General features: G+C 39.0%; 1 protein-coding gene across 1 annotated transcript in view; it reads left to right on the plus strand.

Annotated features, from left to right (window-relative positions):
- The window catches only part of LOC118431077 (high affinity cGMP-specific 3',5'-cyclic phosphodiesterase 9A-like), a 38,102-nt gene extending 27,126 nt beyond the window's left edge, over positions 1-10,976 (plus strand). The window contains exons 8-15 of the mRNA XM_035842163.1: positions 306-401; positions 932-1,054; positions 2,008-2,100; positions 2,483-2,550; positions 3,592-3,694; positions 5,111-5,215; positions 5,764-5,910; positions 8,253-10,976. Of these exons, the coding sequence (XP_035698056.1) occupies positions 306-401; positions 932-1,054; positions 2,008-2,100; positions 2,483-2,550; positions 3,592-3,694; positions 5,111-5,215; positions 5,764-5,910; positions 8,253-8,435 (918 nt within the window). The 3' untranslated portion in view covers positions 8,436-10,976. The remainder of the gene's footprint in view (positions 1-305; positions 402-931; positions 1,055-2,007; positions 2,101-2,482; positions 2,551-3,591; positions 3,695-5,110; positions 5,216-5,763; positions 5,911-8,252) is intronic.
- The last annotated feature ends 2,454 nt before the right edge of the window (positions 10,977-13,430 follow it).

The raw sequence follows: 13,430 nt of genomic DNA on the forward strand, positions 1-13,430 counted from the left end.
CCGGAACATTATGACAGTGTGCGGCTTCAGGAAAGTATGGTATTTATTATTTTTTTTAGTTGTATACCGACATGGGTTGATATATCAACAGGAGATAATAGTAACATATTAAAAATTTCTGTCTAGCGAAACGACGGTCTTTCTAAGACTAGCAGTTTAAGTGTTATCAAAGGCAAACTAATTTGTTAGTGTAGATTCAACTTGACAATGTGTTTATATTATTATTGCCATCTTAAATTATTATAGATTCTTAGAAATACAATGAAAAAAAGACTAATTAAAAGTTTTCACCTTTTTTTTTACAGATGCCAGTGTTGCAGCAATTTCTATATGAGGTCTACAGGCACTACAACCAGATCCCCTTCCACAACTTTAACCATGCCTTCTGTGTCACTCAAATGGTGAGAAAATCTTTGCAAAGATGAATCCCCATCTCTGTGAATTGTAGCCTGGTTACCATCTGGAGAGTCTTTCGCTGCTATGTTCGCTTCTGCTACCCATCTGGGGAACTGTATATTCAAATCTTTTGGTGGTGATGTCAGTTCATGAGCTAATTAAGGAATGGGTTCTAGAGCGCCCGTTTGATAACAACAGGCCCTTCAGCAAGCAAATGGAGGGTGTTTCGCCGGTTTGAACGCCTGTTCAAACAAGCACTTGAACCCATTCCTTAATTCAATCATGTGTCACCAATCGGAGCCCTTATCCAAAACTTGGACAATTTCAGACGTTAGAGATGTCAAGGTTCCCGGACGGAATAGTAGATAGACTGTATATAGAGTATAATAAAAGTCAGAGCGAGAAGTGATTGTATGTGGTGTATAATATACGTCAGAGGGAACTACTATCCGGATGGTACTGAGGCTATGGGAGACTATGACTCTCAGAATTCTCTAATTTTGACGTTCCCTCTGTCCCCACCCCTTAAATGTAGATGTACGGGCTCATCTGGTTATGTGAGGTGTGGGAGAAACTGAGTGATGTGGAGATCCTCATCATGCTGACCTCTGCACTATGCCATGATTTGGACCACCCAGGGTACAACAATGCATATCAGGTACACTCATTACCTTTACCAACTTGAAGACAGTTTATGTTTTTACCTCCATGAAGGTCATCTTTTCTCTAGCATTTGAGTGTCTGTTTGTGTGTGTGTCTGTCAACAAGATATCTCAAGAGCGGCTGGATGGATTCGCTTCATACTTGTTGTGTTGGTGAAGTGTGACAAAAGCTGAAAATGATTTTGGACCCCCTATAGCTAGTAGCTTCCTTTGCTACAGCAGTGGAACTTCAGGTTTTGATATTTTCTGAACAAGCTAAGGTTACGACTTTGGGGTGTTAGCTCTTGTTTGTCAGTACTGTATGTCTGTGTGTCTTTGGACAGTATAGCTCTAGGTCTCTCTCTTCAAGCTCGGGCAAATCATCATCTAGTGATTTTAATAACTGAAAGACTGTAAAGACTGTAAAAAATATGGCGATTTCTTTTACATGATTGAGACAACAACTCTGCAATATAATGATTTCATGGTAATAGTGAAATCACCTGTGCAATATCATTTATGTAACATCCTGTGTAAGTCTGTCAATTTTGCCCTGCATGTTTGGTCAGTAAAGACCCACGTGATCTGGGATACATCTAACTTTCTTTTATCTCCGAATAAATACCTTTTGGGTTCTGCCTTTTACTGTGCCATAGACACTGTGGATAGCAACCCACTCCCCCTATGGTTTTAGAATTGCAATGGGACTTTCTATACCATTAGTCCTATTGCATGCAAGGCTATTACTTTAACTACTGGGTGATCCTTTCATCATTCTGCCTCAACTGTGGGCTTGCTGAAAAAGCAAGCAAGCAATTGGTCTACAGACCCAATTGAAAAATATGTTGGGTATACTTACTTATAGTAGCATTAGAATTACTACCAGTTCCATTAAATGCAGCCAGTGTTTTGCGATCACTGTCACTTTGAATTCACTTTTTTCTTTCCCATGTCATCTGTGCTGCCTCAGGTAAATGCACGGACAGAGCTGGCCCTCAGATATAACGACATCTCCCCACTGGAGAATCATCACTGTGCCATCGCATTTGAAATCCTAGAAAAGGTAAGTTCTTCTACAAGTTGCTCCAACATTAGTAGGTAGGTAGGATCACATTTCAGTACTAGGGACAGGGCCATACACTGTGGCAGTGGTGGTAGAATGGGATTATTTCATTAACATGAACACAACCATGTACCGTAGCATGGGTGGTTGTGTACTAGGATGACATTTTAGTATCATGGACACAACCATGTGGATAGGGTAGGATCACATTTCAGTACCACAGACACAACCATGTACTGTTGCAGGGGTGGTAGGGTAGGATCACAGTTAATTATCATGGGCAGAACCATGTTCTGTAGGGGGAGTAGGGTAGGATCTTATTTCAGTACTAGTGACACAACTCAGTCAAACTAAACATATGTTGTGTCATTTTCCCCCACAGCCGGACTGTAACATTTTCAGGAACCTGAGTGTTGAAAACTTTAAGAAAGTCCGTGAAGGCATGATTAGGTAAGTGTTAGCCTGACAGCTATTTTGCTCTTCTTCATCATGTAAGTTGATTGGTCATTGATAGATTTTTCTTTTATAACACTGTTAAATGAGTTTGATGATTTTTTGTAACATCTGATATTGTTTAATCTGCATGTCATATGATACATATGTGCAATTATTTCTTGTCCTAAAAGAGCAATGCCAGAAGTTCTGTGAATTTATCTATAGGGGAAATTGGGGAATTAGTGCCAAGGCATCATAAATTCCCTCCCAAAGATTGCATATTACAGCCAGCAGCTATATACAGTATGCTGTAAATGCCTTCAAGTTGGCAGGGATTTAATTTCTCGGTAGGGAGAAAACAGAGTGTGTTTAGTCCATGGTCAAAACAAGGGTGTAGCCTGACAGAGAACAGAACAAGCATTTTGGTGGTGGTTTTAAATTCACGGTGGAGAAGCCACCACAAAAACTGCTGCGAAACTTTCAACATTTAGATTTTCAAAATTCTTTGAGGGAGGAGATACATTATTTAAACTGTCAAGCAAAAATTGAATTTCCATCTGCATTTTTGCTTCAGAATCTCTAGAATCTTTCCTGCTTCCCTATAACTCTGACTCATGTAGCAGAATTGTAACAATATATAAGCTCTATAAAACTTGCCTTTACAATTCCCTTGTTGGCAGGGATTTAATTTCTCGGTAGGAAGAAAACAAAATGTGTTTAGTCCATGGTCAAAACAAGGGTGTAGATGGGCATAAGACAGAACAAGCATTTTTCTCGTGGTTTTAAGTTTGCAGTGAAAAGGCTACCACAAAAACTGCCATGAAACTTTACATTACTTTTTTTTTTAATTTTCTTTTTGGGAGATACATTATTCAAACTGCCAAGTGAAAATAAATTTCCAACTGCATTTTTGCCTCTCTATAATCTTTCCTGCTTCCCTGTAACTCTGACTTATGTAGCAAGACTTTTAACGATATATCAGCTCTATGAAACTTGCTTTTACATTTCGCTTGTTTAACCGACATCTGTTGTTTATTCTGTGTGTAATAAATGTAGGTGTATCCTGGCAACGGACATGGCCAGACATAATGAAATCCTGGGGAAATTTAAAGGTCTGATTCCTGAATTTGACTTTAGCAACAAAGAACACAGAGAACAGGTGAGTGTTCTTCTATCAATTTTCTCTTGATTTTTGCATTTTTAATATTCACATGATTTCTGCATTTTCCGTAACATTTCTGTGCTTTTGCATACTCATTTGTGTGTATTTAGCATTTATGCATTTTCTAATAGCAAACTTTGTGTTTTTTTTTTAAAATTCATACGAAAGTCACATATATAATTGAATGTCCTGAAAATGCTTACCCTGTAGGCACCCCTGTCAGCTTTTCAACTCACTCCAAACAGTGCCACAAAATTTCTGCGAAATTAAGTATTTTTCAATGATCATAGATTTTGCGTATTTATAGATTTGCATGTAAAACCTAGAAACAAGCATTTCTGACCCAATTCCAGGCGGACCTATAAAATGTTTTAAACATAAATTTGCATTTTTATAAATTTGCAAGTAAAACCTAGAAACAAGCATTTCTGACCCAATCCCAGGCAGACTTATAGAATGTCTTCACACATTTTCATGTTTGCACCCATTCTTGGCAGGGTTTGCCTTAGAGGCAGTTTAGAACATAACGACTCCAGATATTGTGATATCTTTAACCGCGGAAGCCATGTAATGGGTCCACTGTTAGAATATCCCCCATGAGAGTAGTGATTTATATTTTTAGTGTTATGTGCAGTTCTCTTATATTTTGGTAGGTGTCATTATTTATCCTTCAGAAAAGGATGATGATACATAGAGCTGGATGTCATACTCTTCCACTTTTTACCAACTCTGACCATTGCTAATTACAAATGTGGCCCAATGCCCTGGTCAACTTGGCCCTAATCTAAATCTACCCCTAATTTACCCTTGCGGAGTTGACCTGTGTGTTTGCCTTAGTTGACATGTTAAAAGGCCGACCCTTCCTTTTCCTGACCTCCCCTCTCAAAAGAAAACACGTAGTTTTTGCTCTTTTTTTCTTCCCCTCCACACAAATAAAGTCCAGGCCCTAGAGCTAACTGCAGTCACCATGGTCACTGCAGATGTAGCAGGCATCCTGTGGTGTTCGATTACACACTGTACATGTAACGCTAGTTCGCCTTTATCCGCAGGGTTACCTATAATCGTTGTGTTTACCAGCACGGTATTGAGGGATATCCACTGGACGGACAGTGGTTTCAGGTTGTACTATGTTCAAAATCTTGTAGTTTGAAACTACCGTCCGTCGACTTCATATCCCTAAATACCCATTCCTGAAAGCAACGGATATAGGTTACCCCGCGGATAAAGGTGAACTAGCGTTAGCAAGCGGCAGGATATTTGGACTCTTTTAGGTAGGAATAAATAAAACAGTAGTTTGTTGGGCTAGACCACGTGAAAGTTAACATTACGCATTAGCTTGCAAGTTGCAAATGTTTCCAGTAAAAACATTTTGCTTTTAGTCATAAAGAAAATTGTTTCTCTTGTGTTGCCCAGTTGATGATGATTCTGATGAAGGTGAGTGACATCTCCAATGAGGCCAGACCCATGGATGTGGCAGAGCCTTGGCTGGACTGCCTGCTGAAGGAGTTCTTTAACCAGGTACTTTTTTTGGCAACACCTCAGGGGGGAGGCATTTTCAAATTATTACGATTGCTCTGAAAGTGTTATAAAAATTGCATGGATAAATGCAATAGAGAATTGAGCTTGTTTTACTTTGATGATTCAAAAAGCTGTGGAAAGATCTGCTTGATATTTGGTGTTTAAGTTGTTCAGCAAAGTCTGTATTTCTGCAAAGGTATGACGTTGTAAAACTCTACACAGTTGTGATTTATCTCGTTAAGGTTGTTGATATGCCATCATATGTTGGTGAGGTTTTCATTAAAATCAGTAAACCCGTATAAACCAAAACCTTTCATAAAAGGCGCTGCATGTTACCATTTTTTTCTAGAACAAAGAGTATAGTATTCACTAGGTACAATCCAAGGTTTTAAAAACCTTTGATTCTCACCAAGCATCTTACACTTCCAAGCTTTTAAAGCTTCTAAGATCATTGATATATCTGTGTCTCGTAATATTTTTATGCACACGTACAACTTAAAACTGTTGAACATAACAATGATGAGAATACTTTGCATTTCTGATTTCAGAGTGATGTGGAAAAGTTGGAAGGCCTTCCTGTCACCCCCTTCATGGATCGTGAGAAGGTGACAAAACCGTCCTCACAAACAGGTTTCATCCAGTTTGTCCTACTACCTCTCTTTGAGGCAGCAGCTTGCATCTTTCCAGAAATGCAGGTAAAGTTACTGTCATGAAGTCACATCTGTTTGGTTGTTAACCTGGCTATGGTTATCTCCAGGCAGATCTACCGCATAAGGAATTTAGCTTGCCAGGGAGTGTTATGAGCCACCGGGGGCTCAGAACAGGGCAATGACCCCAATTGACGCAGCCGCAGAAGGCCCAAAACCAGTCCATACAGTATTTTAGCCTATTTTCGACTTGTAGCAGGAAAATGTAAGAGAAATTTCATATTGGGAGACAGTGTAGGGTGGAGACGTTCAGATTAGGCAAAAAAGCAAGGTTTTGGCCCATTTTTTAGGCCTGTGCTGACCCCTTATTTGATGTGGTCAGTCCCTAAAATGACATCATGAAAATCCAAGATGGCGGTACATTTGAAGGCTACGACAACTCCCGCTGGTCACAAATTTTTAAAAACCAGACTTTTGGACACTTGAGGTAGCGGGCTGCTGTGTGGGGTGAGTTCTTATGACCTGTAATGTTCACGGATGAGATTATGACACCCTGAACTTGACTACTTTTACATTATCGCCAATACAGATTTCCATTAGTGTTCACTGCCTAACCCCTTGGCCTGCTAAACACCTTATGTCACCGGTAGATCTGCCTGGAGATTAGGCAATGGCTCAAATTTCATGTTAACACAAGGAGCTGAAGTACTGAGTTTTCTGCCCATTTAGATTTAGATAGATGTATAGTTAGTAGGGCTGGGTATCGGTACAGCGTACCGGTACAAACCGTTTTGTCTTATTGGACCGGTCCAGAAAAAACGGACCTGAGAAAATTAGGTGGACCGGATGTTGAATCGATTAGAAAATTAACAGATTATTTTATCAGGCATTCAAACGTTTTGGCGCTTGCAAATGGAAGAAAATAACAAGAGTGAAGTAGAGTAGAGTTTATAGTAATTTCTACCAAGTCTTACAGCCAATCGTACAGGTGCAGTTAGCGTCGTAGGATTTTAAAACACCAGTGTAAGTCTAATACTCCACCAAACAGATTTCGTTGTAGTGAAATGGACCATTGGTATGAGTCATACTGCATCAGGTCCAGGTTCAGGTCTGGACCTGGACCTGATCCTCTGGACCTGAACCGGACCTGGACCTGAATTTTCTGTACCGGTACCCACCCCTAATAGTTAGTATAAATCCACTCTTCACCAGATGGTGTATATGGCAGTGCCCATCTCCATTTCAATAGCCTTTGGGCCATACATCTTTGTGTGGCCCACTGCAGCAAGTGATTTAATGCTGGCAATATGCCTATTGCCTCTCACTACCTGTGTAAGAGATGTAAGGAATGTATGAGAGAGAGAGTGTTTTTTGACAGACATGAAAACCCCATTTAGTATCTGTCCTTGGTGCTGAATTGCAGGATGTAGGGTGTAATCTTCCATCAATTGAAATGCACGTCAGGGGAAACATGGAACATACTAGGGGAATTGTATATAAGGCATTGTTAAGACATAAAGCTATGGAGACCAGATGAACCATTTACAGGGAATAGATAACAACTGGATCTCCTCTGTTCTGTTAAAATCGTCAGTATTACTGTAAATACATTTAAGTTCGTGGGGATTTAATTTCGTGGTAACAACATAGACTGTAGTCTAATACCATAATGGAAAAATGTTCACGGTGGATTAATGTTTGCGGCTTTCGCGGTGACCACTTCACCGCGAAAACCGCGAACGTTAATCCACAGCGAACATTTCTGCATTTACAGTAAATGGAAGGCTCGATAATTGTTTTGTTTATATGTTCATCTTTGTATCCTCATGCATAATGGAGAAGACATTTTCAAGAAGAATTGTACAGTATTGTATTAACTTGAAGAATATTACAACAACATTCTGTTAATGAACAATAACATTCTATTCAAGAACAACAACATTTCCATTCACAGCCATAGAGTAACTTAACAGCCAACATCTTGGTTACCAACATATATTTACTGTTTTGTCCGTGTTGCAAATCGGTGTATATGACATTTATGTTTAGAACAGCATTTGTTAGCAGGAGTACCAATAGCTGCCTCAGTGCCAAAGTGAACCAGAGTTGACCTGAAAAGGTTAACACAGTTACTAAAACATTGCTTTTTTAAGAGTGAAGAATACCTTCCTGCCTGCATAAGTGCTTAAGCCAGGGACTGGCCCCTTGCTCCTCTCCGTCAAGATTCTCCAAGTTGTAGGGTCCTTTGCACTTGTTTCCATGGATAAGAGACTCACTCCAGTGTCTTTTGTAATTTGATCTTTCCATCACCTAGGAGGTCTACCTCGTGGCCTTGGCTAAAGAATAAACTGATGAAATTTTTCACTGACGTTCTGTTAATATTTTCCCAGCCTCACATTATCCAGCCTGTACGTGATGCCCTCCAGTACTACAAGGACATGCAGGTGGCACTGGAGGATCAGAACAAGAAAACACACAACGACGGGGAGAGAAACAGCGACGGCGTCACGTTGAGAAGTCCGCTGGAAACGGAGGTTGTCGTGGGTCTGGCAAACGGACACAAGTCGCCGTGATGTTGCTATTGACATAACGCCAGTTGATCGTTATTCGCGGGGGGTAACCTATATCTGTTGTTTTTAAGATAGGGTATTTGTGGACAGAAGGTCGACAGACGGTGGTTTCAAACTGCAGTATTTAGAAAATATTTCAGTTTAAAACCACCGTCCCTTGACTTGACAGAAGGAACATAGCCTGTTTTTGAAACAACGGATATACAAAAGTAGGTTATCCCGTGGATAAAGGAGAACTAGTGTTAGACTTTATAGTACAGAAAAAAGATTACCATGATTATATTTTGTTGGACAGAATTACTATATATATATTATGCATAGAGATGCAATCGTCCCAAATATAAGAAATAATCCTATAACACATGTAGTGCATTATGTAATAATATGCAGGATATAGCCTTACAGAGATGTTAACTGTGGTGTTTACGATGACGTCAGTTTGCAGTGTGTGTCAGGTTTTTTCTCCTGTGCAAGATGGGAATAAGAACATTAGATGTTAATCAAGGACTGTGTACTTTTGATTTAGGAATACACTTCGAATTTGGAAAATCGAGTTAAGTAGTACTTCATAATGTTGCAGCATGTAACTTGAAGCAAAAAAAATGCCTTCCTTGAAACAGTCGTATTCATGTTTCTCTTGGAACTTTCATAGTTAAAGAGATATACTACATTTTCCTTACTCCAAGTGTGTTTCAAGTTGAAAGTTACCAATGTTGATACAGGCAGCCTTAGTTCCCTAAAAAGCAGTTAACAGTCTGAGTCTCTACATATCATAGATTTCAAGATACTAGACTCCAGTGTCTTGCTGGGTGCCATCCTCCATTGTATCTGTTGGTTCAATCTTCTCACAATTTTTTTACTTGCTAATCACAGAATTACTACAGCAAGGCAAAAGATTGAGCCAGTGGTTACTATGGCAAGCAAAAAAAATTAGTATTTGAGCAAGCAGTTACAATGGAGTATGGTACCCAGGCTTTCAAAACCTTTTCAAAATCTACTTCAATTTGTGCCAGGTAGGCTAAAAATCAACATTGTCAGGTAGAATTTCACAAGCTTGAAGAATGTGTGCATGTATATATGTAGCAATACTCATGTCCAATTATATTAAGCTTATGCTTTAGCAGAATACCTTTAAATTATGATTTTTTCAGTGACCAGCTTCATAAATGCATGCACAAACTTCGTTACATTCCTTGAAGTACAAAATATAACTTTGTATATCACATTATCTATATATTATATATCTTCTGTATTTCTGTTGGATGTGTAGTGTCCAAACTGTATTCTTGTGTAAATATGTAGCACTTGATATGTGTGTTAAATGTTCCTGTGTCACATCATTCAAATACTAGAGAGATTTATTTATTCTTATTATAGTTGTTATGTTAAATGTTACATTCCATTAAACATCATCGAGTAACTGATGCAAAAATGAATGTATTTACAATGTATTTATAGATGACACCACTCTACAGGGTCAAATAGATTATAGGTAAGCATAGAGTTAAGAAATCTTCACTGTGCTATCAGGAATATCATTATTAAATGTGTCTGTAAATTGCACAATCATGCACACACTGTCAGCAGGTGATCTATTTTGATTATTCACAATTTATTTGTGGGTTCACGGATTTGAAGTGGATTTGAATTCACGGAAGTGAAAATATACCAAGCAGACATCATAAATGCAACAGGCAGGGACGAAAATTTGCATATGACCATGTGCAAATTTGAATATGACCATAAACCTGACTGCACCAAGGCATAAACCTTGTACTCAGGCTTCGTTTTCATGATGTTTTTCCAGTTAAGCATATTTTTTATTTACTTTTGAAAATCTGTGAACCAACAAATTAAATTGGTGTGGTCTAATCAAATTTGTTTGGATTCAAAATCCTAATTGTCCTGTATTGTCTTTGCTTGCAGGGCTAGCTTATTTTACTAATAGCCACCGGACAGCTCTGGCTACATGTATATGGTATGTCTTTTGCACCTGAACCAGACCACTACTATTCGCTTACAAGTGCCAACCTGCTTTCTCCACTTTGGAAGGCAATAAACAATTGTAATGTTATACATAATGTACATGTGGGATTTTCCTTTATTTCTAATCGAAGACTTTCTTTTTGCATTTTTAAGCCCCCAAAAGAGTAAGCCCCCAAAAGACTGATTATAAAGGCCAACTGTTTTTTTTTTATTGATGGTGATACCCTTCAGCTCTTGTTACATGTACAATATACATAATGTATCTTCCGAGGCTCATACCATACAGGTATATTAGAAAATATATTGAATTCTAGCATGTTCTATGGTCATTTATTACATATTAGAAAAAAAGTAGCCATTTGCCAATGTGTTCCAAGAAAAAGGGTACCAAGAAAAGTTGAAAGCAAAGAGCGTTCCCACATTGAAATAAGCTCTGTATCTATAAAGCTCTACATGTATGTATTGTTGTCTTTTACTCGTGAATTTGTCACCATGGCTCTTAAAACGGTCTGATAAGTTTCATGTAAAATCTGATCAAAATAAATCATCCCAAATATATACAAACTGAATGGATGCTTTATTGGTGTTTGCCGTAGTAGCTAGCATACTGTAAATGCATTTAAGTTCGCGGGGATTTAATTTCGCGGTAGCGGGAAAAAGGACTTTTCGCGGTGGATTTAAGTTTGCGGTAACACCATAGACTTCAATCTAATACCATAATAGAAAAATGTTTGCGGTGGTTTTAAATTTGCGGTGAAGTGGTCACCGCGAAAACTGCGAACATTAATCCACCGCGAACATTTCTGCATTTACAGTACATGTATTAGGCTAACGTTATATCTACCTATGTTAGATAGGTGATCAACAGATGAACATGGGCACTTAGTAAAATATTGATGCCATAACTGGAAATAGTTCCTACAACAAAAGAGTCTTTTTGCCATCCTCCTGCCACTGGTGCCATCTTTTTTATTGATATCACAGAGGCTAACAATAGAATATCTGTAAATTATGTTTGTAAACTTACAGCTTTTCAAACAAGATGCATGTCCAGGGCAAAGCGTACAAAAACCTGAAGTTCTACTGACGTACCAAGATTGGCCGCCTGGGGGCCCAAACTCGACCATGACATTTGTCGTCCTAAGACCTACAACATTCCGTATTCCATCCCAAGATTCATAATTCATACTGATCACAAATAACTGAAAACACACAGACACACTAAAAATGTTAACGTTACTTTATGTACCTTTGTGGTTACGGTCGCATTTGTCTCGTCACGAAAATGCAAATGAGCAAACGCCCGATTTCACGACCACGAAATTGGAATATGACCTGACGTTGCGACGTTGCACGTGAGTTGCCCAATCCCGGCACGCGAGGAAGCCCAGGACAGCGATCGTGCCCCACGACGTATGTCTATGATTCTAAAACTGACAACATACAATTGACGAATCGCTGGGAAAAATGATGCCCCACGACGTATAAACGTTATGTCTATGATTCTCAAACTGACAACATACAATAATTGACGAATCGCTGGGAAAATGATGCCCCACGACGCATGTCTATGATTCTCAAACTGACAACATACAATTGACGAATCGCTGGGAAAAATGATGCCCCACGACGTATAAACGTTATGTCTATGATTCTCAAACTGACAACATACAATAATTGACGAATCGCTGGGAAAAATGATGCCCCACGACGTATGTCTATGATTCTCAAACTGACAACATACAATTGACGAATTGCTAGGAAAAATGATGCCCCACGACGTATAAACGTTATGTCTATGATTCTCAAACTGACAACATACAATAATTGACGAATCGCTGGGAAAAATGATAATGGTCCTTACAACCGGTGTCAGTTTTTTTTATCTAAGATCTGACATTGGCCCTTACACCATGTCAGGTTTTCAATCTAACATCTGACATTTGTCCTTACGCCATGTCAGATTTTTAATCTAACACCTGACATTTTTCATATTATTGTCAGATTTCCTGTCTGACATCTGACAATCATCCTCCCAATGTAAGATTTCTAGTCTAACATCTGACACTTTTTGTAGCACTGTCAGATTTTTGAATCAAACTTCAAACATTTGTCTTCAAACAGTCAGATTATTTCAATCTAAAATCTGATTTAAAAATCTGACATGGCGCAAGGACCAATGTCAGATGTTAGATTAAAACCTGACTTGGTGTAAGGACCAATGTCAGATGTTAGATTAAAAACCTGACTTGGTGTAATATTTTAGGTCATCATAGTAGGGCAGATGACAGAAGTTCTTCGCATTGTCATATGTCACATATTCACATCATTACGGTAGCACTGTCAGATGTGAAATCAGATATGACAGAACTGATGTATGTTGTCAGTTTGAGAATCATAGACATACATCGTGGGGCATCATTTTTTCCCAGCGATTCAATTGTATGTTGTCAGTTTGAGAATCATAGACATACGTCGTGGGGCATCATTTTTCCCAGCAATTCGTCAATTGTAAGTTGTCAGTTTGAGAATCATAGACATACATCGTGGGGCATCATTTTTCCCAGCGATTCGTCAATTGTATGTTGTCAGTTTGAGAATTATAGACATACGTCGTGGGGCATCATTTTTCCCAGCGATTCGTCAATTATTGTATGTTGTCAGTTTGAGAATCATAGACATAACGTTAAATATACGTCGTGGGGTATCATTTTTCCCAGCGATTCGTCAATTGTAAGTTGTCAGTTTGAGAATCATAGACATACATCGTGGGGCATCATTTTTCCCAGCGATTCGTCAATTGTATGTTGTCAGTTTGAGAATCATAGACATACGTCGTGGGGCACGATCGCTGTCCTGGGCTTCCTAGCGTGCCGGGATTGGGCAACTCACGTGCAACGTCGCAACGTCAGGTCATATTCCAATTTCGTGGTCGTGAAATCGGGCGTTTGCTCATTTGCATTTTCGTGACGAGACAAATGCGACCGCAACCACCTTTGTATTTCATGGAAG

The sequence above is a fragment of the Branchiostoma floridae genome, chromosome 14, assembly GCF_000003815.2.
Source record: "Branchiostoma floridae strain S238N-H82 chromosome 14, Bfl_VNyyK, whole genome shotgun sequence".
NCBI lineage: Eukaryota > Metazoa > Chordata > Leptocardii > Amphioxiformes > Branchiostomatidae > Branchiostoma > Branchiostoma floridae.